Below are 26,134 nucleotides of genomic sequence, written 5' to 3'. Positions count from 1 at the left end.
ACAATAAGTAAAGTCCACCACAGGCATGGCCCTCCCCACCAATGAGCAAATCCATTGCCAGGGTACTTTTCCACCCAGGTCATGCTCTCCTCCCACAGCTGCCGCTAGGAGCCTCAGGACTCACACCACAAGGTTCAAGAACAGTTATTACCCCTCAACCACCAGGCTTTTGAAACAGAGGGGATAACTTCACTCAACCTTACTGAACGGTTCCCATAACTTCTGGGCTCATTTTCAAGGACCCTTCATCTCATGTTTTTAATATTTATTTGTTATTATTATTTCTTTTTTTTTGTATTTGCAACATTTGTTGTATTTTGCACAGAGGTTGTCAGCTGTAGCCTTTATTCTATTATGGTCATTGAATTTATTGAGTTTGCCTACAAGAATATGAATCTCAGGGTTGTATATTGGTGATATAGATGTACTATGAATATAAATTTACTTTGAACGAGCTCTTTTTAAGAATGTCCATGGAAATAAAATAAATACAGCTGCAAGGAAAATGCTAAAAATATTCAGCAGATCGGTCAGCGTCCGTGGAAATAGGCTTGCGTTTGCGTCGAGACATCCTATCGAAATAGCTGCGGTCGCGTTTCTTCGCCGTGCTAGAGTGTACGTCGTGCGCCCCGTAGTCGGCGGTCGGCTGGATGGCAGCGATGGTGGTGGGACTGTTCCGCTGCATTTTTGGACCGAGGCTGCGCCGAGTTCACCGTGGCGCTGACGGCTCGGTAAGTGAGGTCCGAATTGTTCGCAGATTAAGATGAGGGATGTATGCGGCCGAACGATTAAAATGGATTTAAAATGGACCTGTGATACGGTCTGGACAGGCTCAGTGCCTAGACCCGGCCCCGGTTCATTAACCAAGCCCTGCTATTGGCCATTGGGGCTGATGAACGGGGAGTCACTCTCGCCAATTGGCTGTACCTTCCGTCAATCAAGGATGGCGCTTGTTGCATGAAGTGACTGACGGGAGACTGCGTAAGGAGGTGCAAAATGAAAGCTATCAGGGGCAAGAGGGATATTTGCACTGTGCACCTTTGAGTGCAAACGAGTAAGATGGATGGGGCAGCAGAGGATGTCACAGAGCATTTGCAACGGAGAACAATTAGGAATTTGCATTGTGCATGCAGTAAGAGAGTGAATCGCCAACATTGCAGTGATAGGAGGGAAAATGAGGGATATTGTTAACGTATGCATCAGGAGAATGAGTAGGCCATTGTCCCTTAAACCTGTACTGCAACTTGACTAGATTGTGATTGTCTGCTCGCCTCCACGTTCCCATGGTACCTTTTCTATTTGCAGTTTGTCTTTTGCATTTCAGTTGTTGGTCAGTCTTTAGAAACATAAAAAACCTGCAGCACAACACAGGCCCTTCGGCCCACAAAGCTGTGCCGAGCATGTCCCTACTTTAGAACTTCCTAGGCTTTACCCATAGCCCTCTATTTTCCTAAGCTCCATGTAGCCATCTAGGATTTTCTTAAAAGACCCTATCATTTCCACCCCCACCCCTGCCACTGGCAGCCCATTCCACACACTCTCTGTGAAAAAAAACTTACCCCTGACATCTCCTCTGTACCTACTTCCAAGCACCTTAAAACTATGCCCCCTTGTGCTAGCCATTTCAGCCCTGGGAAAAAGCATTTGACTATCCACAGGATCAATGCCTCATTATCATGTACACCTCTATCAGGTCACTTCTCATCCTTCGTGGCTGCAAGGAGAAAAGGCCAAGTTCACTCAACTTATTCTCATAAGGCATGCTCCTCAATCCAGGCAACATCCTTGTAAATCTCCTCTGCACCCTTTCTATAGTTTCCACATCCTTCCTGTAGTGAGGTGACCAGAATTGAGCACAGTACTCCAAGTGGGGTCTGACCAGGGTCCTATATAGCTGCAACATTACCTCTCAGATCTTAAATTGATGAAGGCCAATACACTGTATGCTTTCTTAACCACAGAGTCGAACTGTGTAGCAACTTTGAGTGTCCTGTGGACTCGGACCCCGAGACCCCTCTGATCCTCCACACTGCCATTAATGCTATACTGTATTCTGTGTGTAGTTTTTCCAATGAATCTATGGTATTTATTTGTTCTGTGAATGCCTGCAAAAAATTAATCTCAAGGAAGTATATGATGACATGTATTACTTTGTTAATACATTCACTTTGAACCTTTTCACTCTTATTTGACAAGTATCTCAACTTTAAAAACCTACTGTAACCTGGCTTCCCTTGTCATTTGAGGAAGAGATTTCCAGTCACAGAGGCAGGGAGTCTGCAGAAGAATTTGAACAGACTGGGCAAAGGAATCAGAGTCAGGTTTATTATCACTGACATGTTGTTTTGTGGCAGCAGTTCAGTGCAATACATAAAATAGACCATAAACTTGAGTTAAAAAAATAAAATGAATAGTGCAAAAGTGGAATAGTGAGGTCGTGTCCGTGGGTTTTTGGATCATTCAGAAATCTGATGGTGGTGAGGAAGAAGCTGTTCCTGAAACATTAAGTAGGGGTCTTCAGGCTCCTGTACCTTTTCCTGATGGTGGTAATGAGAAGAAGGCATCTCCCAATTAATGATGGTCCTTAATGATGGATGCTGCCTCGAGGTAGCAAGATGTCCTTGGTGAGGTGAGTTGTACCTGTGATGGAACTGGCTGAGTATACTACGCACTGCAGTCTCTTCTGAATCTCAGCACTGGAGCCTCTATACCAGGCGGTGACATGATCAGTCAAGAGTGCATTTCACAATACATCTGTAGATTTTGGTGATATATTGAATGCCCTCAAACTCCTAATGAAGTCTAGTCACTTTTATTTGTGCTTGCATTAATATGTTGGGCCCATGATAGGTCCTCTAATCTGCTTGAGGCTACTCACTCTTCCACTGTTGAGTCTTCAGTAAGGACTGGTATGTGTTCTACTGACTTCCGCTTCCTCAGTCTTGCTTACATCGAGTGCAAGGTTGTTGCAACCTCTGATCTATCTTTGCTCCTATATGCCTCCTTGTCTGAGTTGTGTCATTGGGGAGTTTCTGGTTGGTGGTTGAGCTGTGTCTAGCCGCACTGTCATGCATTTAGAGAGTCGAGGAGCTTGATGAGCACACATCCTTGTGTTCATTGAGAGTGAGGCGAAGATGAGTATCTACACAGACTGTGGTCTCCTGTTGAGAAAGTCAAGGATCCAGTTGTAGAGGAAGGTTCACATACCCAGGCTTTGAAGCTCATCGATTAGGACTGAGGGTATGATGGTGTTGAACACTGAGCCGTAGTCAGTAAACAGCAGCCTGATGTAGGTGTTGCTGTTGTCCACGTGATCCAAGACCAAGGCAGATGGAATACAGCAAGGGGAAGTGTAGGGTCATGGGGTTCTTAGAAATGGGGAGGTGCAAAGGGCCTAGGGTCCTGTGTGGTTAATTTGCAGATTAATTTGGTAGTAAGGAATGCAAATACAATGTTAATATTTAATTTTGAGATGACAATAATAAAATAAAGAATACACTTCTGAGCAACACACACAGACTGCTGGAAACAGTACAGTCAATGTTTTAGGCCGAGACCCTTCATCAGGAGCCCTGCTGCAGGGTCTCGACCCGAAACGTCGACTGTTCACTCTTTTCCATAGATGCTACCTGGCTTGCTGAGTTCCTCCAGCATTTTGTGTGTATTGCTTGGATTTCCAGACATTCCTTTGTTTTTGAATGCACTTCTGAGGCTTTATAAGGTGTTTGGCAGAACGCATTTGGAATATTGGAACGTTTCTATAGGTAGGAGCATCTAGGATGCGAGGACACAGCCTCAGAAATAGAGGGATGTCTCTTTAGAACAGAGATGAGGAGGAATTTCTTCAGCCAGAGAGGTGAATTTGTAAAATTTATTGCCTCAGGGAGCTGTGGAGGCCATGATAAGATTAGTTTGATTGGTAAGAGGGTTAAGAATTACAGGGAGAAGGTAGGAGAATGGAGATGAAAAGAAATCAGGCATGATCGAAAGGCGTAACAGATTGGAGAGGCTGTAAGGCTTAATTTTGCTCCTAAATGCAAGAGATTCTGTTGATGCTGGAAATCCAGAGCAACACGTGCAAAATGCTAGAGGAACTCAGTAGGTCAGGTAGCATTTATGGAGAAGAATAAACAGTCAGTGTTTTGAGTTAAGCCCCTTCTGTTCCTCTATCTTATGGCCTCTTCTGAGGGTGGGAGTTTTACCTTGTCTTTGTCCTGAACGGGTGACATTTTTCTTTATAATCTCTCCTAGTTTTAGATTCAGTCATGAAGGAACGTCCTCTGTACATTCAAGCTGTCCGATACCACTTGAGATCTTGTATGTTTTGGTCAATGCAGCTAGAGGGTCAGATGGAAGGAATGTAGGGGAAGTGAGGGAAATTGCATTGTGGAGGAACAGGAGAACCTGTGGTGGTGCAGGAACATTCCTCAGGTGCAGGAATGCTGGCATTGGTCGTGTGGTCGAGCTTTAGACATGAAAGTATGAGTTACAAGCAGAAGTACACCGTGTTACCTCAAGTGTGCGCTGCCATTTTTTTAAAGCTTAGATTAGTTTAGGATTAGCTTTGTTTGTCACAGGGACATCGAAACATGCAGTGAAATGTGTCGTTTGTGTCAAACCAAATCTATGAAGGTTGTGCTGGGATGGCCTGCGAGTGTCACCATGCCCACAGCTCACTCGCCCTGATGGTACATCTTTGGAATGTGGTCGGAAACCGGAGCACCCGCTCAACACCCAAGCATCACGTGTTGAGCGTACAAACTCCTTGCAGACAGCAGCGGGCATCGAATGCTGTTTGGTTTTACAGTTGGCGTGGTAAAGCGTTGTGCCACTGTGCCACCCTTGATGAGTCTGTGGCTGATCTGCTTCTATCTCAGCTGAGATTCCCAGAGAGAAACAAGTCCTTCTGCCCACTGACTCACTTTGAGGCAATCATACAAGATAAAACATTCCAGCACAATACAGGCCCTTCGGCCCATGATGTTGTACTGACCTTTTAACCTACTCCAAGTCAATGTAATGCTTCCCTTCTGCATAGCTCTCCATTTTACTTTCATCCATGTGCCTTTCTAAGAATCTTTTAACTTACTGCCCATTACGCTGCTGGCGTTCAGGGCAGCAATGAAGGTCCTCCATCACAGGGCTTCTTTCATCATGTCAATAGCTTCCTCTTGATTTTCACCACTGTCAGTCATGCAGGTCCTGGGTGGAGACTCAGGAATACCGTCGCACTCGGATGTTGAAGGATTCTTCGTTGCTGTTTCCATAACAATTTTGTTTTATGGGTCAGGGTTGTGAACCTCCAAACCTGGAGGGCTGGTGGGCCACTCTTAGTCCGTGCTCTGCCCTCAGACCTGTTTTGGCAAGGGTGACCCTACCAAGAGCCAAAGCATAAAGTGCTGATCCCAGCCAACATATGTCTTATGATCTAAGAAGTGGTTGACGCAGGTAGAATTGTATCCTTTAATTGAACACTTGGATAGGTATATGGAAGGGTGGGGCTTGAAAGGATATAGACCAAACGCAGGAAATTGGGACTAGCTGGTTGTCCACTGTGGTTGTCTTGGACTGGATGGGCCGAATGGCCTGTATCTTGCTGTATTGCTCTATCACTCTAAAACCAGCTGTCAGGGTCGTTGAGGCATGCAAGCCTCCAAACCACGACAATTGTGTGGTCCTCTAGGAGAAAGAGTCTCTTAAAAGTTGTTGATATATCTGGCTCTACCAACAGCCCATGCAGCACGTTCCATGCACCCACCACTCTGCGTGGGGGGGGGGGTGGGGGGTGGTAAAAAAAAACTACCTTTGACATCCTCCTGTACTTTCCTCCAATCACCTTAAATGTATGCCCTCTTATATTAGCTGCTTCTGCTCTTGGAAAAGGGTGCTGGCTGTCCGCTCTATCTGGCTGTCCGCTCTATCTCTAATCATCCTGTACACCTCTATCAAATCATCTTTTATCCTCCTTCTCTCCAAAGGGAATGCTCTAACTCAATCAACCTATCCTCATAAGACATGGTCTCTAATTTGGGTAAATCTCCTCTACACCCTGTCTGAATCTTCCCCATTCTCCTTATAATGAGGTGACCAGATCTAAACACAATACAGTGGATTCATGTTGATCTGACCATTGGTTAACTGGGACATCTGCTCATTTGGGGCAACTCTTGGAGAACAAAAACTAATGGAGATAGTAGCTGGGATTTCCTTCGCTTATTTGGGTTGCAGTGGTTTACAATTGGGACAGGAAACTGTTGCCTGACAGTTTCTAACATCAGTTGTGTGCACTTGTGTGACCGTTAGACTCTATACTGTGCTTAGAGCAAACAAGTTTTAAATAGCGTCTGTTATGTGTGTTTCTGTTATATTATCCATTTGCGCTGATGGGTGCTGGTTCAAGAAGTAGTGCATTTTGATAATTTTGTTTCTCCTGGCTTTAAAAATTTTGAGACCCTTGCCAAGATGACACAAAAAGATTTTACACTAGTCAAAATAAAAACTACTGGACCAAATTAAAAGCTGTCTGCTGAACACCACTCATCATCAGCAAGATAAACTGAGAGGAGAATGGGTATTATGTGAGAGACAGCAGGGAACGGGGAATGTCCCAGAAATGAAAGTGTGAAGCAAAGGATCCAGATGCTGAGGCCTTCATTCACTGTCTTTCCATTGTAGCTGGATGGGGTGTGCGTGTTAGTGGACCAATGTTAAAGAAACTGGTCAGAGAGGCTAGCTACGAAGCTACGTCATGAAGATTTTAAAGCAATAGATGGTTGTTTGTCTGGATGTAAATGTAGGCACCACATTAAATTCTAGTCTGGTCTGATATCTGGTAGGGGAGAGGGTGCTGCATATGTTCAAAGTAAGCAGCAGAGAGTTGTAAAATTAGCTCCATCATGGGTACTAGCCTCCATAGTATCTAAGACATTTTCAAGGAGAGGTACCTCAAAAGGTCGGCATCATTATTAAGGACCCTGCCACCCAGGACATGCCCTTTTCTAACTGTCACCATCAGGTAGGAGGTACAGAAGCCTGAAGGCACACACTCAGCAATTCAGGAACAGCTTCTTCCCCTCTGCCATCGGATTCCTCAATGGACATTGAACCCATGAACACTACCCTATCACCTTTAATTTTTTTTTGCACTATGTATTTAATTTAGCTATTTAATATATAATATATATACTTTAATTCCATCCAGGTCTTGGCGCGAAATGACCTTTTCCATAGATGCTGCCTGGCCTGCTGAGCTCCTTCCCCATTTTTTGTGTGTTGCTTTAATTAAGTTCTTTTTCTGTATCATTAAGTATTGCAATGTACTGCTGCTGCAAAGATGACAAATTTCATGACGTGCCGGTGATATTAAACCTGATTAAGATTCTGATTCTGAATTCAAGAACGCACATGGCAAGAAAGAGCTGATTCTATAGGTGCAGAAACATGGAAATCTACAAAATTCCCCGACTTGCTTCAAAAATCCTGTGTAGGTGATAGCTACAATGCCGATGAAACAGGCCTTTTTTAAATCAGGTGACGCTGAATGGTTCCCTTTACTGCAAACAAGCAACACTATCAGGTTCAAAGAAAGCAGTGGATCATATTACTCTGTGTTGCGTTCTTAAAAATGTTCAAGTTTATTGTCATCTGACTATATATATACACAACCAAACGAAACAACGTTCCACTGGATCACAGTGCCCCCACAAAACATATATCACACACTGCACATAAAACAAAATATTACCAGAATCAGAATAAGGTTTAAAATCACTGGCATGTGTCGTGAAATCTGTTGTTTTGTGGCAGCAGTACATTGCAATATAATAACAAAGCTATCAATTACAATAAGATACACACACAAAATGCTGGTGGAACGCAGCAGGCCAGGCAGCATCTACAGGAAAAAGTACAGTCGACGTTTCGGGCCGAGACCCTGACTAAGTCCTGACGAACCGTCTCGGCCCGAAACGTCGACTGTACTTCTTCCTGTAGATGCTGCCTGGCCTGTTGCTTTCCACCAGCATTTTGTGTGTGTTGCTTGAATTTCCAGCATCTGCAGGTTTCCTCGTGTTTGCGAATTACAGTAAGATATTGTAATTTATTAAATAAAAAGTGCAAAAAGAGATTTTTTAAAAAGTGAGGTAGTGCACATGGATTCATTGTCCATTCAGAAATCTGATAGAGAGAAAGAAGCTGTTCCGGAAATGTTGTGTTCCTTCAGGCACCTTCTCTCCGATGGTAGCAATGAGAAGAGGGTGGGTAAAGCATAAATAAGTTAACATTATAATTCAAGGTGAATGTAGTGTGCACTGTCAGTGTATAGTGCCAGGAACTGATGAAAAGAAATTGTTGGTTATTGGGGAAAAGTGTTCATTCTGAAATTTTTAAGAAATAGCTGATGAGTTGGACATGGAGCTACAACGGAAATGAAGATAAGTTCTTCTGCTTGTTGACAATTGTGCAGCACACCCTAATTTAAAAAGTTTTGAGTTTCTGCCCAGTGATACAACAAACAACACATATAAAATGCTGGAAGAACTCAGCAGGCCAGGCAGCGTTTATGGAAAAGTACAGTCGATGCTTCGGGCCGAGACCCTTCGGCAGGACTGGAGGGGAAAGCTGAGGAGCAGATTTAAAAGGTGAGGGAGGGGAGAGAGAAACACCAGGTGATGGGTGAAACCGGAAGGGGAAGGGATGAAGTAAAGAAGTGGAAAATTGATGGGTGAAAGAGATACAGGGCTGGAGAAGGGGGAGTTTGATAAAAGAGGACAGAAGAAAGAAAAGGGGAAGAGCATCACCATCCTCTTTCACCTCATCTCCTTGCCAGCCATTTGCCTCCCTCTGGAGTTGTATAGGGAGCGATCCCTGCAGAAAGGAAAGCAGAAAGGGGCGGGGGAAGATGTACTTGGCGGTGGAATTCCTTTGGAGATGGCAGAAGTTTTGAAGAATTCTGCGCTGGATGTGGAGGCTGGTGGGGTGGTAGAGTAGCCCTATCCCTGGTAGGGTGGCAAGAGGATGGGGTGAGGGCAGACGTGTGTGAAATGGAAGAGATGCGGCTGAGGGCAGTGTTGATGGTGGAGGAAGGGAAACCCTTTTCTCTGAAGAAGGAGGACATCTCCTTTGTTCTGGAATGAAAAGCCTCATCCTGAGAGCAGATGCAGCGGAGATGGAGGAATTGAGAGACGGGGGTGGTGTTTTTACAAGTAACAGGGTGGGAAGAAGTATAGGCCAGGTAGCTGTGAGAGTCCGTGGGTTAATCATACACATCAGTAGATAAGCTGTCTTCAGAGATTGAGACAGTGAGATCGAGAAAGGGGAGGGGAGTGTAGGAAATGGACCAGGTAAATTTGAGGGCAGGGTGGAAGTTGGAGGCAAAGTGGATGAAGTTGACGAGCTCCACATGGGTGCAGAAGCAGCACCAATGCAGTCATCGATGTAGCACAGGAGAAGTTGGGGAGTGATATCAGTGTAGGCTTGGAATATAGACTGTTTTATGTAGCCGCCAAAAAGCTGGTACCCATGGCGACACCGTTTGTTTAAAGGAAGTGGGGAGGAGCCAAAGGAGAAATTATTAAGAGTGAGGACAAGGTCCACTTGATGGAGGAGAGTGGTGGTTGAGGGGAACTGGTTGGGTCTGGTGTCCAGAAAAAAACAGAGAATCTATGTGTGGAGACAGGACGTGGCTGAGGTCGTGGATTGATTCTGTGTTAATAAATGAGAGGATGTGAAAGGTCGTGATTACAGGACAGTGCACCTTTAGTCATGAGCATGGCAGTATTGTAAAGGTGGAGGTGTTAGATATCATGGAACTCATAAATGTCGACAAATCCCCGGGGCCGGGTGAGATCTATCCCACAATACTAAAGGAAGCAAAGGAGGAGATAACTGGGGCCCTGATTGGTCATAGAATATAGTACAGCGCAGGCTGTTCAGCCTACGATATTGTGTTGACCTTTTAACCTACATCACGAGCAATCTTTTGGTTAGCTGCATCACAGTGTAGTCATAGCCATACAGTGTGGAGGCAGGGCCTTCAGTCCATAAAGTCTAACCCATGAACGCTCATTTACACCAACATCAGAGACACAAAGTTATACTGCCCTTCAGCACAATTCGTTCATGCCGACCGTCTAACTAACGAGATAGGTATCTGGAGCAACTCACAATCTGCGGGAGGAATGCAGGGATTCAACCTGAAACACAGGAAGTGTCATTCCTCCCATCGAAGCTGTTTGACCTGCTGAGTTCCTCCTGCAGATTGTGTGTTGCCCTTCGAACTAGTCCCATTTGCTCATGTTTGACCCATATCCCTCTGAGCCTCAATGTTGTATTGTACCAACCTCAACAACTTCCTCAGGCAGCTCGTACCGTATACACACCACTTACTGCGTGAAGGAGTTCCCCCCTGGGGGTTGCTTCTAAATCTCTCCCCTCTCACCTTAAGCCTGTGTTCACTGGTTCTTGATTCTTTATCCCTGGGAAGGGACAGCAGGGTAGTGTTAGCATTGTGGCGTCACAGTCCGATTCCAGAATCCTCTGTAAGAAAGTTTTGACGTTCTTCCTGTGTGTGTGTGTGTGCGTGTGTGTGCGTGCGCGCGCACGCATTTCCTCTGGGTGCTCTGCTTTCCTCTCACAGTCCAAAGACATACCGGTTAGTGGGTTAATTGGCCATTGTAAATTGTCCTGTAATTAGGCCAGGGTTAAATCAGTGGGTTGTTGAGTAGTGTGGCTCGTCAGCCGTAAGGGCTTGTCCCACGCTGTGTCTCTAAAAAAACTGTATGTATATAAAAAAGACCAAATGTGTATTGACCCTAACTGGCTGTCATTGTGGTTAGCACAACGCCATTGATCCGGGTTCAGTTCCTGCCCCTGTCCTTAAGGAGTCTATATGTTCTTCCCGTTACCGCGTGGGCTTCTTCCGGGTGCTCTGTTTCCTCCCACGGTCCAAAGACGTACTGACTGGTGGGTTAACTGGGCATTGTAAATTGTCCTGTGATTATGCTAGGGTTTAATTAGGGTTTAACTGGAAGTACCTATTCTGCACTTTATCTCAATAGATAAATAATTAAACCATTTTATACACTTTCATACGGACACCCCTGAGTCTCTGATGCTCCAATGAATAAAGTCGCAGCCTGCTCAACCTGTCCCTGTAACTTAGTCCCTCTAGTCCAGCCATCATCTGTTAATCGTTTCTGCACGCTTTCCAGCTTAATGGCAGCTTCCCTGGAGGAGGGTGACCAAAACTGAACACAATACTAGGGTGACCTTAGACAACTGTCATTCAGTGAGCACTTAAAGGGAGATTAGGCAGACTCCCACATGTGGCCAGCACTGGAGGTCAGGATTGAATTTGGCTTAGTACTGAAGGCAGCAGTACTAACAGCTTTACTTTGCTTTATTGTCACCAAACAATTGATACTAGAGCGTACAATCATCACGGCGATATTTGATTCTGCGCTTCGTGCTCCCTGAAGTACAAATCCAAGTAAATATAATAAAAAAAGTAAATTATAAATCATAATTAGAAAATAGAAAAGGGAAGGTAAGGTAGTGCAAGTCAGGTCTGGATATTTGGAAGGTATGGCCCAGATCCGGGTCAGGATCTGTTCAGCAGTCTTATCACAGTTGGAAAGAAGCTGTTCCCAAATCTGGCCGTACGAATCTTCAAGCTCCTGAACCTTCTTCCGGAGGGAAGAGGGACAAAAAGTATGTTGGCTGGGTGGGTCATGTCCTTGATTATCCTGGCAGCACTGCTCCGACAGCGTGCGGTGTCAAGTGAGTCCAAGGATGGAAGCTTGGTTTGTGTGATGTGCTGGGCTATGTTCACTATAGAAAATAGAATAGTACAGCACTTTACAGGCCCTTCGGCCCACAATGTTGTGCTGACCCTCAAACCCTGCCTCACATATAACCCCCACCTTAAATTCCTCCATATACTTGTCTAGTCGTCTCTTAAACTTTACTAGTGTGTCCGCCTCCACCACTGACTCAGGCAGTGCATTCCACGCACCAACCACTCTGAGTAAAAAACTTTCCTCTAATATCCCCCTTGAACTTCCCTCCCCTTAACTTAAAGCCATGTCCTCTTGTACTGAGCAGTGGTGCCCTGGGGAAGAGGCGCTGGCTGTCCACTCTGTCTATTCCTCTTAATATCTTGTACACCTCTATCATGTCTCCTCTCATCCTCCTCCTCTCCAAAGAGTAAAGCCCTAGCTCCCTTAATCTCTGATCATAATCCATACTCTCTAAACCAGGCAGCATCCTGGTAAATCTCCTCTGTACCCTTTCCAATGCTTCCACATCCTTCCTATAGTGAGGTGACCAGAACTGGACACAGTACTCCAAGTGTGGCCTAACTAGAGTTTTACAGAGCTGCATCATTACATCGCATCTCTTAAACTCTATCCCTCGACTTATGAAAGCTAGCACCCCATAAGCTTTCTTAACTACCCAATCTACTTATGAGGCAACTTTCAGGGATCTGTGGACATGTACCCCCAGATCCCTCTGCTCCTCCACACTACCAAGTATCCTGCCATTTACTTTGTACTTTACCTTGGAGTTTGTCCTTCCAAAGTGTACCACCTCACACTTCTCTGGGTTGAACTCCATCTGCCACTGCTCAGCCCACTTCTGCATCCTATCAATGTCTCTCTGCAATCTTCGATTATCCTCTACACTATCTACAACACCACCAACCTTTGTGTCGTCTGCAAACTTGCCAACCCACCCTTCTACCCCCACATCCGGGTCGTTAATAAAAATCACGAAAAGTAGAGGTCCCAGAACAGATCCTTGTGGGACACCACTAGTCACAACCCTCCAATCTGAATGTACTCCCTCCACCACAACCCTCTGCCTTCTGCAGGCAAGCCAATTCTGAATCCACCTGGCCAAACTTTCCTGGATCCCATGCCTTCTGACTTTCTGAATAAGCCTACCATGTGGGACGCTGTCAAATGCCTTACTAAATCCATGTAGATCACATCCACTGCACTACCCTCATCTATATGCCTGGTTACCTCCTCAAAGAACTCTATCAGGCTTGTTAGGCACGATCTGCCCTTCACAAAGCCATGCTGACTGTCCATGATCAGACCATGATTCTCTAAATGCCCATAGATCCTATCTCTAAGAATCTTTTCCAACAGCTGTCTCACCACAGACGTAAGGCTCACTGGTCTATAATTACCTGGACTATCCCTACTACCTTTTTTAAACAAGGAGACAACATTCGCCTCCCTTCAATCCTCCGGTACCATTCCCGTGGATGAGGACATAAAGATCCTAGCCAGAGGTTCAGCAATCTCTTCCCTCGCCTCGTGGAGCAGCCTGGGGAATATTCCGTCAGGCCCCAGGGACTTATCCGTCCTAATGTATTTTAACAACTCCAACACCTCCTCTCCCTTAATATCAACATGCTCCAGAACATCAACCTCACTCATATTGTCCTCACCGTCATCAAGTTCCCTCTCATTGGTGAATACTGGAGAGAAGTATTCATTGAGGACCTCACTCACCTCCACAGCCTCCAGGCACATCTTCCCACTTTTATCTCTAATTGGTCCTACCTTTACTCCTATCATCTTTTTGTTCTTCACATAATTGAAGAATGCCTTAGGGTTTTCCTTTACCCTACTCGCCAAGGCCTTCTCATGACCCCTTCTTGCTCTTCTCAGCCCCTTCTTAAGCTCTTTTCTTGCTACCCTATATTCCTCAATAGACCCATCTGATCCATGCTTCCTAAACCTCATGTATGCTGCCTTCTTCCACCTGACTAGATTTTCCACCTCACTTGTCACCCATGGTTCCTTCACCCTACCATTCTTTATCTTCCTCACCGGGACAAATTTATCTCTAACATCCTGCAAGATATCCCTAAACATTGCACATTTCCATAGTACATTTCCCTGCAAGAACATCATCCCAATTCACACCCGCAAGTTCTAGCCTTATAGCCTCATAATTTGCCCTTCCCTAATTAAAAATTTTCCTGTCCTCCCTGATTCTATCCTTTTCCATGATAATGTTAAAGGCCAGGGAGCGGTGATCACTGTCCCTCAGATGCTCACCCATTGACAGATCTGTGACCTGACCCGGTTTGTTACCTAATACTAGATCTAGTATGGCATTCCCCCTAGTCGGCCTGTCAACATACTGTGACAGGAATCCATCCTGGACACACTTAACAAACTCTGCCCCATCTAAACCCTTGGAACTAATCAAGTGCCAATCAATATTAGGGAAGTTAAAGTCACCTATGATAACAACCCTGTTATTTTTGCACCTTTCCAAAATCTCCCTCCCAATCTGCTCCTCGGTATCTCTGCTGCTACCAGGGGGCCTATAGAATACCCCCAGTAGAGTAATTGCTCCCTTCCTGTTCCTGACTTCCACCCATACTGACTCAAAAGAGGATCCTGCTACATTACCCACCCTTTCTGCAGCCTGACCAGTAATGCCACCCCTCCTCCCCTTTCCCCCCCTCCTTATCCCTTTTAAAGCACTGAAATCCAGGAATATTGAGAATCCATTCCTGCCCTGGTGCAAGTCTCCGTAATGGCCACTACATCATAATTCCATGTATGTATCCAAGCTCTCAGTTCATCACCTTTGTTCCTGATGCTTCTTGCATTGAAGTACACACACTTTAGCCCTTCTACCTTACTACCTTTATTCTGCTGCTCTTTCCTCAAAGCCTCTGTATATGTTAGATCTGGCCTTACACCATGCACTTCTTTCACTGCTGCATCCCCCTTGCAAATTAGTTTAAACCCTCCCGAACCATGCTCGCAAAGAAGCTAGAAGCTAGAAACTATCTTCTGCTGCTTCTTCCGGTCTTGGACAGGACAACTTTCATACTAGGTTGTGATGCACCCTAGAAGAATGCTTTCTAGCTGAGCCACTACCTCTGCTTCCTTTCCTTTGCCCCCTCTAACCCCATTCCTTGAGCTTAGTTTCAAATCATTGCCTGGGGCATTTGTCATTTCTCATCATGTGCCCTCTGTGATCCGAGAAAGCTGGTACTGCAGTGATTCAGGGAAAACTTCCCACAACTGCATTTAACTAGATTAACGTTGTCTCAGAAATAATTTGCATGTCCTGTAAGTATAATGACAAATGCAGGCTGCCAGGGGAAGAGAATCATTCCTGTACCTCTGTCTCACACATGTACATGACCATCAACTCTCCTTTGACCACACTAAGAGTAAATTATAGCGGCCAGTTCACCCACCTGCACATCGAGAGCTGTGGGAGGAAGCCAGGATTCCCGGGGAACTGTACGGACTGCACCCAGGGTCAGGATCGTAGTCGTTTTTATATTATTAATTAATCTGTATTCATTATTAATCATACAAAACTTTTTACATTTATGGTCAATGCATTTAGAAGTGTTAACACTCATTTGAAAACCATAACAAAGGTTTCCACTTATGTTGTCCCCCTGGGGTGATGCACCATTTCAATGTTTGAGGGACATCCCCACCCATCTCAGCTCCTCCATGTCCAGTAGCTGAAATAACTTCGACTGGTATCCTGACGTTACCTCATGGCCTGGTATGGAAACACCAATACCCAAGAATGAAAAAGCCTACAAAACGTGGTGGATACAGTCCAGTCTATCAAAGGAAAAGCCCTCCCCACCATTGAGCACGCTGTTGCAGAAAAGCAACATCCATCATCAAGGACTCTCACTATCCAGGCCATGCTCTCTTCTCATTGCTGCCATCGGGAAAGAGGTACAGGAGCCTTAGGTCCGACTCCACCATGTTCAGGAACAGTTATTACCCTACAACTATGATCCAGCATGGATAACTTCTACAGCTCATCGGCCCAGTCATAGCTCTCAGAATCTTCTGTGGACCTGAGACTGTCTGTCCCATTGTGGCTCCATTAGGTTGAACTGTTTCACGTGGCCATGAACAGAGCACTTGCCATTACCAGGTGGTGATGTATCCAGACAGAATGCTCTCTATGGTGCATTGATAAATACTGGTAAGAGTTGATGCGGACCTGCCGAATTTTGTTATCCTCCTGATAAAGTAGAGTTGTTGGCCCTGGTACTTACGTGACAAGAGCAGGCTGTTTTTTGGAATCTGAAGTTTTCAACTGCCCTCACCTCAGCAATGTTGATGTAAACAGCAACATATAATGATAATAGCATAAGACATAGGAGCAAAATCAGGCCATTCAGCCCATCTAGTCTGCTCCACTGTTCGATCATGGCTGATTAACACTTAGTGGCTACTTTATTAGATACACATGTACACATTGTTAATGCAAATATCTAATCAGCCAATCTAATGGCAGTAACTCAGTGCATAAAAGCATGCAGACATGGTCAAGAGGTTTATTTGCTGTCCAGACCCAACATCAGAATGGTGAAGAAATGTGATCTAAGTGACTTTGACTGAAGTAATTGTGGGTGCCAGACAGGGTGGTATGAGTATCTCATATTGCTCAAACTGCTGATTTCCTGGGGATTTTCATGCACAACAGAGTTCACAGAGAATGGTGTGAAAAATATTAAAAACAAAATCCAGTGAGCAACAGTTCTGTGGGTGAAAACACCTTGTTAATAAGAGGTCAGAGGAGTATGGCCAGAGTGGTGCAAACTGATAGGACAACGACAGTAACTCAAATAACCATGCATTACAACAGTGGGGTGTGGAAGAGCTTCTCTCAATGTCGAGCTCATCAAACCTTGAAGTGGATGGGCTACAGTAGCAGAAGACCACAAGCATACAGTCCGTGACCACTGTTGAGGTACAGGATGTACCTAACAAAGTGACCACTGAGTGTATATTCCCTTTCTCCTGCCTTCTCTCTGTAACCTTTGACACCCTTATTAATCATGAACCTATCTACATCCGTTTTGAGTATACCCGATGACCTGGCCTCCACTTCTGTTTGTGGTAATGAATTCCACATACTCACCTCACTTTGATTAAAGAAATTCCTCTTCATCTCTGTTCTAAAGGGATGTCCTTGTATTTTGAGGCTGTACCCTCTGGTCCTAGACTTTACCACTATAGAAAACATCCACTCCATCTAGGCCTTTCTCTGCTATCCAAGCCTTTTAACCTTCTGCACTTTTGGCTTTAATTTTATTCCTGATAACAAACTCTTTCCCACCACTATCCCTCCAACACTCTCTGCCAGAGTAGGTCACTCAAAATAACTTCCATTTAATCCTTTGCAATCATCTGCCTTCAATCGGAAAATGGAAGTACTCTGATGACTCACACTCAGCACTTTGGTGCTGGACTAGATGGCTTTCTACACTGCTAGTTGTTCTTCACATTGGAACTGCAACATTCTGTCTTTAAAATTCAGAAAGAAAACTGAACTCACTGGAAATCTAAAGCACAAACAGAAAATACTCCGAAGGCCAGTCCTCATCCGTAGGGAGGGAAACAGAATTTAAGGCGTCAGGTTAGAGTAGCGGTTAGCATAATGCTATTACAGTGCTCGTGACCGAGCTCTCTGTATGTTCTTCCAGGGTTTCCTTCGGGTGCTGCTGTATCTTCCCACATTCTAAAGACATTAGTGAGTTGTGGGCGTGCTACGTAGGAGCCGGCGGTATAGTCACACTTGCACGTCCCAGCATGTCCTTGTCTTGTGTTCGTTGTTGACTGAATGTTTCAATGTACGTGTGTTCAAAAGGTGAACCACCCAGGACATGCCTTTTTCATATTGCTACCGTGAGGGAGAAGGTGCAGGAGCCTGAAGACACACATCCAACATTTTAGGAACAGCTTCTTCCCCTCCCCTCCAAGGGGACCACAACCTTGTCGTGGTTTGGAGGCTTGTGTGCCTCAATGTCCCAGAGAACATTGTTGGCGGGAGTCAGGGATTTATGCTTTGGCTCTTGGGAGGGTCATCCATCCCAAATAGGTCAAAGGGTAGAGGCCAGACTAAGTGGTCCATTGGTCCTCCATGTACAGTGGTTCAACTCCCTGACTGGTAAAGCAAAACTGTTACAGAAACAGCAATGAAGAAGCCTTCCACATCTGAGTGCAATGGTATACCTGAGTCTCCACCCGGGACTCGTGTGACTGACTGTGGCGAAAACCGAGAGGAAGCTACTGACACAATGAAGGAAGCCCTGAACACTGCCACAATCAGGACCAGAACTGGTTTCTGGAACGTTTGGGCCATGTTCAATACTGGCAAGCTAGCACAAATAATTGCAGAAATGTGTTGTTGTGACCTATCTATACTGGGCATCAGAGAATCAGTTGGACAGGGTCTAGCAGACTAAAGGCAGCAACTAGTGAAACAGTTTAATACTCAGGAAGTGAAGATGGTCAGCGTCACGATGGTGTTGCAAAATATGGGGATCAACCAACTGCATCATCTGGCTGAAGCTGTACCAGAGCTGTGTTCTGTCCACACTCTTGTACGGGTCAGAATGCTGGTGCAGGTCAGAGAGTGACCTTAACAAGCTGTCGTCATTCCACACCATGAGCCTCTGGAAGATCCTCCGAATCTTCTGGCCAAGAAAGATACTCAATCACGCCTACTACTTCAGTGTCATCAAGAGGACATGGCCACAATCATCATGAGGAAACTGTGGAGATGGATTGAGCATGTGATGGGAAGAGAGTCCAACTCCATCATAAGGACACTGGACCCCTGAAGGGGAAAGGGGGGAGAAAATGCGGGAAACAAAAAGCTACTTGGCGCTGGATCTCGAGGCAACGTTTAGGACCCTGAACCATACCTGGGGCACAGTAGAGAAGATGACCAAGGGCAGAGATGGAGGACCTTTATTGCTGACCTCAAAGCCAGCAGCATAATGTGGACAATAAACTCATCCACGCTACTTCCCATCATTTGCTCTTTTTGCACTACTTAGTTTTTCTTTATACATTTCTTATTGTAATTTATAATTTTTTCTTATATATTGCAATGTACTGCTGCTGTAAAACAATAAATTTCATGATATTAAACCTGATTCTGATTCTGACAAATAAAGCCAATTATTAATCTTTCAAAATTTACTTTTGATATTTAAAAAAAACATTTGCCAGTGTGCGGATAGCATGTTGTTGGTGCTGTACTGAAAAGCAAACTGTGAAGATGTGAGACATGAACTGGCTGTGATAGATTGGGAAATTACTTCTAAATCTCTGCCAGTAAACTGGCAAGGCAAAGTTTTAAAGATACATAATGTTCTAATAATATATAATCCCCTAAAGCAAAAAAAAAGACAGCAGAAAAAAAATAACCACATTGGTCCCAGTGTGGTTATCGAAATAAGTTAAAGATAGTTTTAGATCAAAGGGGAAAAAAGTTGTAAAGTTGCTTTAAAAAAAAGCAAGTCTGATGATTGGGGAAATTTCAAAATTTGGCAAAGGAAAACTCAGTCATTGATAAGGAAAGGGAAACTTGAACACGAGGGTAGAATATAAGAAATTTTAAAATAGATTGCAAACGCCTCTGTTAGCAAATAGCAGAGACACAGAGACTGCAGGTGCTGGAAATCTGGAGCAACACACAAAAAGCTGGAGGAACTGTGTGTGTGTGTCAGGCAGCGTCTATGGAGGAAGTGGAGACATTTCCCTCCATAGATGCTGCCTGTCCCAATCATCAGTTTGCTAAGATTGAGAAGGAATCTGAGGGGTAACTATGTCATGCAGAGGGTAGTAAGTATATAGATCAGCTGCTTGAATGTTTGATGGCTTTAGACTTGTACTCGCTGGAGTTTAGGAGAATGCAAGTGGATATCATTGAACCATACCAAAGACTGAGTGGACTAGATAGAGTGGATGTGGAGAAGGTGTTTCCAATAGTGGGAGAGTCTAGGACGAGAAGGCACAGCCTCAGAATAGAAGAAATTCTTATTAGAACAAATGTGAGGAGGAATTTCTTCTATTCTGTGATTCTGTGAAATTTATTACCACCAGCAGCTATGGAGTCCAAGTTATTGGGTATATTTAAAGTGGAGGTTGATATGCTGTTGAATAGTAAGGGTGTCAAAGGTTACCGGGAGAAGAAAGGACAATGGGGTTGAGAGCGAAAATAGATCAGCCATGATGGTGGAAGCTTAATGGTCCAAAAGACCTAGTTCTCCTCCTATGTCTTATGATCTAAGAAGTGGTTGAGGCAGGTACAATTGTATCCTTTAATAAACACTTGGATTGGTATGTGAAAGGGTGGGCCTTGGAGGGATATGGACCAAATGCAGGAAATTGGGACTGACTGGTTGGGCACTGTGGTTGTCGTGGACTGGATGGGCTGAATGGCCTGTATCCTGCTGTATTGCTCTATCACTCTAAAACCAGTTGTCTTTACTTCAGTATGACTGAGTTTCTCAGACAAATGGAGGGTGAAATAGTTCAATCTAAAACCAGTGTATTTATGACTAAACAAGGGAGACTAACCGGGAAGAGGGAGGAGTCGGATAGGGTAGACTGGGAACACAGGCTATATGGTGGGACAGTTGAGGAACAGTGGAAGGGATTTTTCATGGTGCTCAAGAAAAGCAAGGGCAGTAAGGGTGGGGACAGATAGCCGTGGATAACTAAGGAAATAATGGAAGGCGTCAAAACTAAAAGCTTGTGCGTACAAAGTCGCCATGAGTGGTGGGAAACTGGAAGATTGGGAAAAGTTTAAAAAGCAACAAAGAACCACCAAGGGACCAATAAAGAAAGGGAAGGCAGATTATGAAAACAAACTAGCATAAAATATAAGAATGGATTGTAAAAGGTGTTATAATTATATAAAGCGGAAAAGGGTGGCCAAAACGAACATAGGTCCCTTGAAGGATGAGAAGGTGGATTTGATAATGGGTAATGAAATGGTAGAGGCTTTGAATGACTATTCTGTGTTGGTTTTCACGTTGGAGGACATGTCTAGCATGCTGAAGAGAGATGATACGGATGTGATGGGATGTGAGGACCTCGATACAGTAACTATCACTAAAGCGGTAGTGCTGAGCAAACTTGTGGGCCTAAAGGTAGACAAGTCCCCTGGTCCTGATGGAATGCATCCCAGGGTACTGAAAGAAATGGCAGAGGCTATAGTAGAGGTTTTGGTGATAATTTACCAAAATTCTCTGGACTCTGGGCAGGTCCCAGCAGAGAAGAGGTGAATGTCGTGCCACTGTTCAAAAAAGGAAATAGGCAAAAGGCAGGTAATTATAGGCCAGTTAGTTTAACATCTGTAGTTGGGAACTGCTTGAAGCTATCATTAAAGAAGAAATAGTGAGGCATCTGGAAAGAAATGGATCCATCAGACAGACACAGCATGGATTCAGTAAAGAATGGTCCTGTTTAACAAACTTACTGGAGTTCTTTGAGGATATAATAAGTGCAGTGGATAGAGGGGAATAGATGGGCGTTATTTACTTGGATTTCCAGAAGCTGTTTGATAAGGTGCCACATAAAAGACTTATTCATAAGATAAGGATACATAGAGTTGGGGGTGATGTATTAGCATTGATAGAATATTGGTTATCCAGTAGAAAGCAGAGAGTTGAGATATATGGGTGATACTCTGGTTGGCAGTCAGTGGTGAGCGGTGTGCCACAGGGTCGGTGCTGGGCCCAGAACTGTTCACGATGTACATTAACGGTCTGGAAGAAGGGACAGAGTGTAGTCTAAGTGCCCAATGAAGCAGTAGAGGCTACCACAGTAAATATATTTAAGATAAGGTTGGATAGATTTTTGCATAGTAGGGGAATTGAGGATTATGGGGAAAAGGCAGGTGGGTGGAGATGAGTCTATGGTCAGATCAGCCGTGATCCTATTGAATGGCGGAGCAGGCTCGACAGGCCAAATGGCCTACACTTGCTCTTACTTCCTATGTTCTTAGTAGCAAGGAACAGACTGGAATTCATTACTGAATAAGTGGTAACAGGGCGCATTCCCCGCAGAAAGAGGCCATTCATCCCATCCTGTCTCTACTGACTATTAAGTACCCATCTATACCGATCCCGTTCTCCGGAGTTTGGTCTATATAGCCTTCCATGCCTTGGTGATTCAATGCTTTCCAGATTAAAATCACCCACTAGGTGGGTGAAATAAACCTTCCTTAGATCCCCAATGAACCTCTTAGCCCCTATCATAAACCTCTGCACTTTGATCTTAGACACAAGCTGAAAATGAATCTCATGGTCGTGTATGGTGACATATACAGTACATACTTCAATAATAAATTCGAAGTTTGATCAAACGTATTTTCGAACCTGCTTGGAACTTTATAATAAAATCGGTCAGAGTCAATATGAAAATTAATCTGTTGGAATTTTAAATGTTGATTCCTTGCAGACTGAGGTAGGAAAAAAATAATTAGGAAATTGCAATGAAATTGAACAAATATTTTATGTCTGTCTTTGTGGAAGACCACAGCAATCGTCATAGATACAGCAGGGAAACAGATCCTTCAGCCCACTGAGTCCGTGCTGATCTTAAACCATTAATCCCACATTTAATTCCCTCAACATTCCCATCTCCTCCCACCAGATCCTACAACTCACCAACACGGAGGGAAGCATACAGTGGCCAATTGATCTCCCAATGTGGGTGGAAACTGGAGCGTCCAGGGGAAATCCACATGGTCACTGGAAGAAAGTGAAATCAATGCCGTGGCGACCTTTTAACCGACTCCAAGATCCATCTACCCCTTCCCCCCACCCTCCTTGATAGCCCTCCATTTCCTATCATCCATGTGCTTACCTAAGAGTTTTTTTAATGTCTTTAATGTATCTGCCTATCACCATCCCATGCAGTGTGTTCCACCCAGCCTCCACTGTCTGTGTAAAAAAAAAAGAAAAAAAAAAGTAGCTATGACATCCCCTTTATGTTCATCTAGTCACCTTATAATTAGCCATTTTGCCCCTAGGGAAGAAGTACCTGGCTATCCGGTCGAGCTATGCCTTTTATCATCTTGTGCACCTCTACCAAGTCACCTTTCATCCTTCTGATGAAAAGCCCTAGTTTGTTCAACCTGCCTTCATAAGGCAGCAACCTGGTATATCTCCTCTGCACCTTCTCTAAATTTTCCACGTCCTTCTCATAACGAGGCAACTGGAACTGAACACAATATTCCAGGTGCGACCTAACCAGGGTTTTATACAGATGCAAACAACACTTTGAAGTTCTTCATTTCACTCCCCTGTCTACTGAAGGTTGATACATGGTACACCTTCTTAACAACCCTATCAATTTGTGAGGGTCAGGTTTGAAGCAGGGTCTCTGGTACTGTGCACATATAAATTAGAACAGCACAAGAACAGGCCCTTCAACCCACAATGTTGTGCTGAACCAGTTAAATTAGTAAACAAATGTCCAACTAAGTTGATCTCTTCTGGCTTCAGAATGTCCATACCCTTCCATTTTCCTTACATTCACGTGCCTATCTAAATGTCTCATAAAACTCCCTGATGTATTTGCCCCTACCACCACCCCAGGCAGCCCGCTCCAGGCACCCGCCACTCTCTATACAAAAAAAGCTTACCCCTCACCTTAAATGCATTCAGTGTTTCAATCTTAGGAAAAGGTACTGCCTGTCTACTCTATCTGTGCCTCTCATAATCTTATAAATCTCTATCGGATCTCTGTTCAGCCTCTGCCACTCCAGAGAAAACAACCCAAGTTTGTCCACCCTCTCACTATAGCACGTTCTCTAATCCAGGCAACATCCTGGTAAGCCGCTTTTGCACTCTCTCCAAACCCCGACACGCATCCCATAGTGGGGTGACCATAACTGTATGCAGTACTCTAAATGTGGCCTAGCTAGTTTTATAAAGAGGCAACATAACTTCCTGACTTTTGAATTCAGTGCTTCAACTAATAAAGGCAAGCATGCCATATGCTTTCTGAATCACCCTGTCAATCTGTATAGCCACTTTCAGGGAGCTATGAGCTCGGACATGAACTTTGTTAAAAGTCTTTCCCTTAACAGTGTATTGTCTCTTTACATTTGGCCTACTAAGGTGCAACATTTCACATTTAGCAGGGTTAAATTCCATCTGCCATTTCTCCTCCCATATCTGTGACTGATCTATATTCCACTATATTCTTTGCCAGTCTTGTACACTATCCATAACACCACCATTCTTCGTATCATTTGCAAACTTACTAACGCACCCATTTACATTTTCGTCCAGGACATTTATATACATCACAAACAGCAGGGGTTCCATTACAATTCCCTACATTTACACTTCTGAGTATTTTCTGTTTGTGTTTTAGATTTCCAGTGAGTTCAGTTTTCTTTCTGAATTTTAAAGACAGACTGTTGCAGTTCCAATGTGAAGAACAACTAGCAGTGTAGAAAGCCATCTAGTCCAGCACCAAAGTGCTGAGTGTGAGTCATCAGAGTACTTCCATTTTCCGATTGAAGGCAGATGATTGCAAAGAATTAAGTGAAAGTTATGTGAATGACCTACTCTGGCAGAGAGTGTTGCAGGGATAGTGGTGGGAAAGAGTTTGTTATCAGGAATAAAATTAAAGCCAAAAGTGCAGAAGGTTGAAAGGCCTAGATGGAGTGGATGTTCTCTATAGTGGTAAAGTCTAGGACCAGAGGGCACAGCCTCAAAATACAAGGACATCCCTTTAGAACAGAGATGAAGAGGAATTTTTTTAACCAGAGTTAGGTGAATATGTGGAATTCATTACCACAGACGGAAGTGGAGGCCGGGTCATTGGGTATATTTAAAACAGAGGTTGATAGGTTTTTGATTACTGAAGGTGTCAAAGGTTACAGAGAAAGGGGTCAAAAGGGAATATACTCTCAGTGGTCACCTTGTTAGGTATGTCCTGTACCTCAACAGTGGTCACGGACTGTATGTTTGTGGTCTTCTGCTACTGTAGCCCATCCACTTCAAGGTTTGATGAGCTGGACATTGAGAGAAGCTCTTCCGCACACCACTGTTGTAATGCATGGTTATTTGAGTTACTGTCGCCGTCCTATCAGAATCAGGTTTATTATCGCTGGCATGTGACATGAAAATTGTTAACTTAGCAGCAGCAGTTCAATGCAATACGTAATATAGAAAACAAAACACACATAAAATATAATAATAATAAATCAATTACAGTATATGTATATTGAATAGATTAAAAATCATGCTTGAAACAGAAATACTATATATTTAAAAAAGTGAGTTAGTATCCAAGGGTTCAATGTCCATTTAGGAATTGGATGGCAGAGGGGAAGAAGCTGTTCCTGAATCGTTGAGTGTGTGCCTTTAGGCTTCTGTACCTGCTGCTTGATCGTAACAGTGAGGAAAGGGCATGCCCTGGGTGCTGGAGGTCCTTGATAATGGATGCTGCCTTTGTAAGTTAGTACCCAAGATGGAGCTGACTAAATTTACAGCCCTCTGCAGTTTATTTTGGTCCTGTGTAGCAGTCCCCTCCCCTGTACCAGTCTGTCGGAATGCTCTCCACGGTACATCTATAGAAGTTTTTGAGTGTATTTGTTGACATACCAAATCTCTTCAAAATCCTAATGAAGTATAGCTGCTGGTTTATAACTGCATTGATATGTTTGGGACCAGGTTAGATCCTCAGAGATCTAGAAACCAGGATCTTGAAACTGCTCACTCTCTCCACTTCTGATTCCTCGATGAGGATTGGTATGTGTTCCTTCGTCTTACCCTTCTTGAAGTCCACAATCAGCTCGTTTGTCTTACTGACGTTGAGTGCCAGGTTGTTGCTGCGACAGCACTCCACTAGCTGGCATATTTCACTCCTGTACGCCCTCTCGTCACCACCTAAAATTCTACCAACAATGGTTGTATTATCAGCAAATTTATAGGTGGTATTTGAACTCTGGACCACTCTGGCCATTCTCCTCTGACCTCTTATTAACAAGGTGTTTTCACCCACAGAACTGCTGCTCACTGGATTTTGTTTTTAATATTTTTCGCACCATTCTCTGTGAACTCTGGAGACTGTTTTTAATGAAAATCCCAGGAGACCAGCAGATTCTGAGAAACTCATACCACCCCATCTGGCACCAACAGTCATTTCACAGTCAAAGTCACTTAGATCGAATTTCTTCACATTTATGATGTGAATTTCTTCACATTTATACATTTCACCATTATGACGTTTGGTCTGGACAAGTAAACCTCTTGACATGTCTGCATGCTTTTATGCATTAAATTACTGCCACA

At 44.1% G+C, this 26,134-nt stretch overlaps 1 protein-coding gene across 1 annotated transcript in view; it reads left to right on the top strand.

Moving 5' to 3' along the window:
* The first annotated feature begins 613 nt into the window (after positions 1 to 613).
* The window catches only part of abhd16a (abhydrolase domain containing 16A, phospholipase), a 123,776-nt gene continuing 98,255 nt past the window's right edge, over positions 614 to 26,134 (top strand). Inside the window, exon 1 of the mRNA XM_073031621.1 lies at positions 614 to 731. Coding sequence (XP_072887722.1) covers positions 651 to 731 — 81 coding nt within the window. The 5' untranslated portion in view covers positions 614 to 650. The remainder of the gene's footprint in view (positions 732 to 26,134) is intronic.

Source organism: Hemitrygon akajei, chromosome 2 (assembly GCF_048418815.1).
Source record: "Hemitrygon akajei chromosome 2, sHemAka1.3, whole genome shotgun sequence".
NCBI lineage: Eukaryota > Metazoa > Chordata > Chondrichthyes > Myliobatiformes > Dasyatidae > Hemitrygon > Hemitrygon akajei.
The sequence above is the reverse complement of the archived record's forward strand: the minus strand, read 5'-3'. Positions and strand labels throughout refer to the sequence as shown.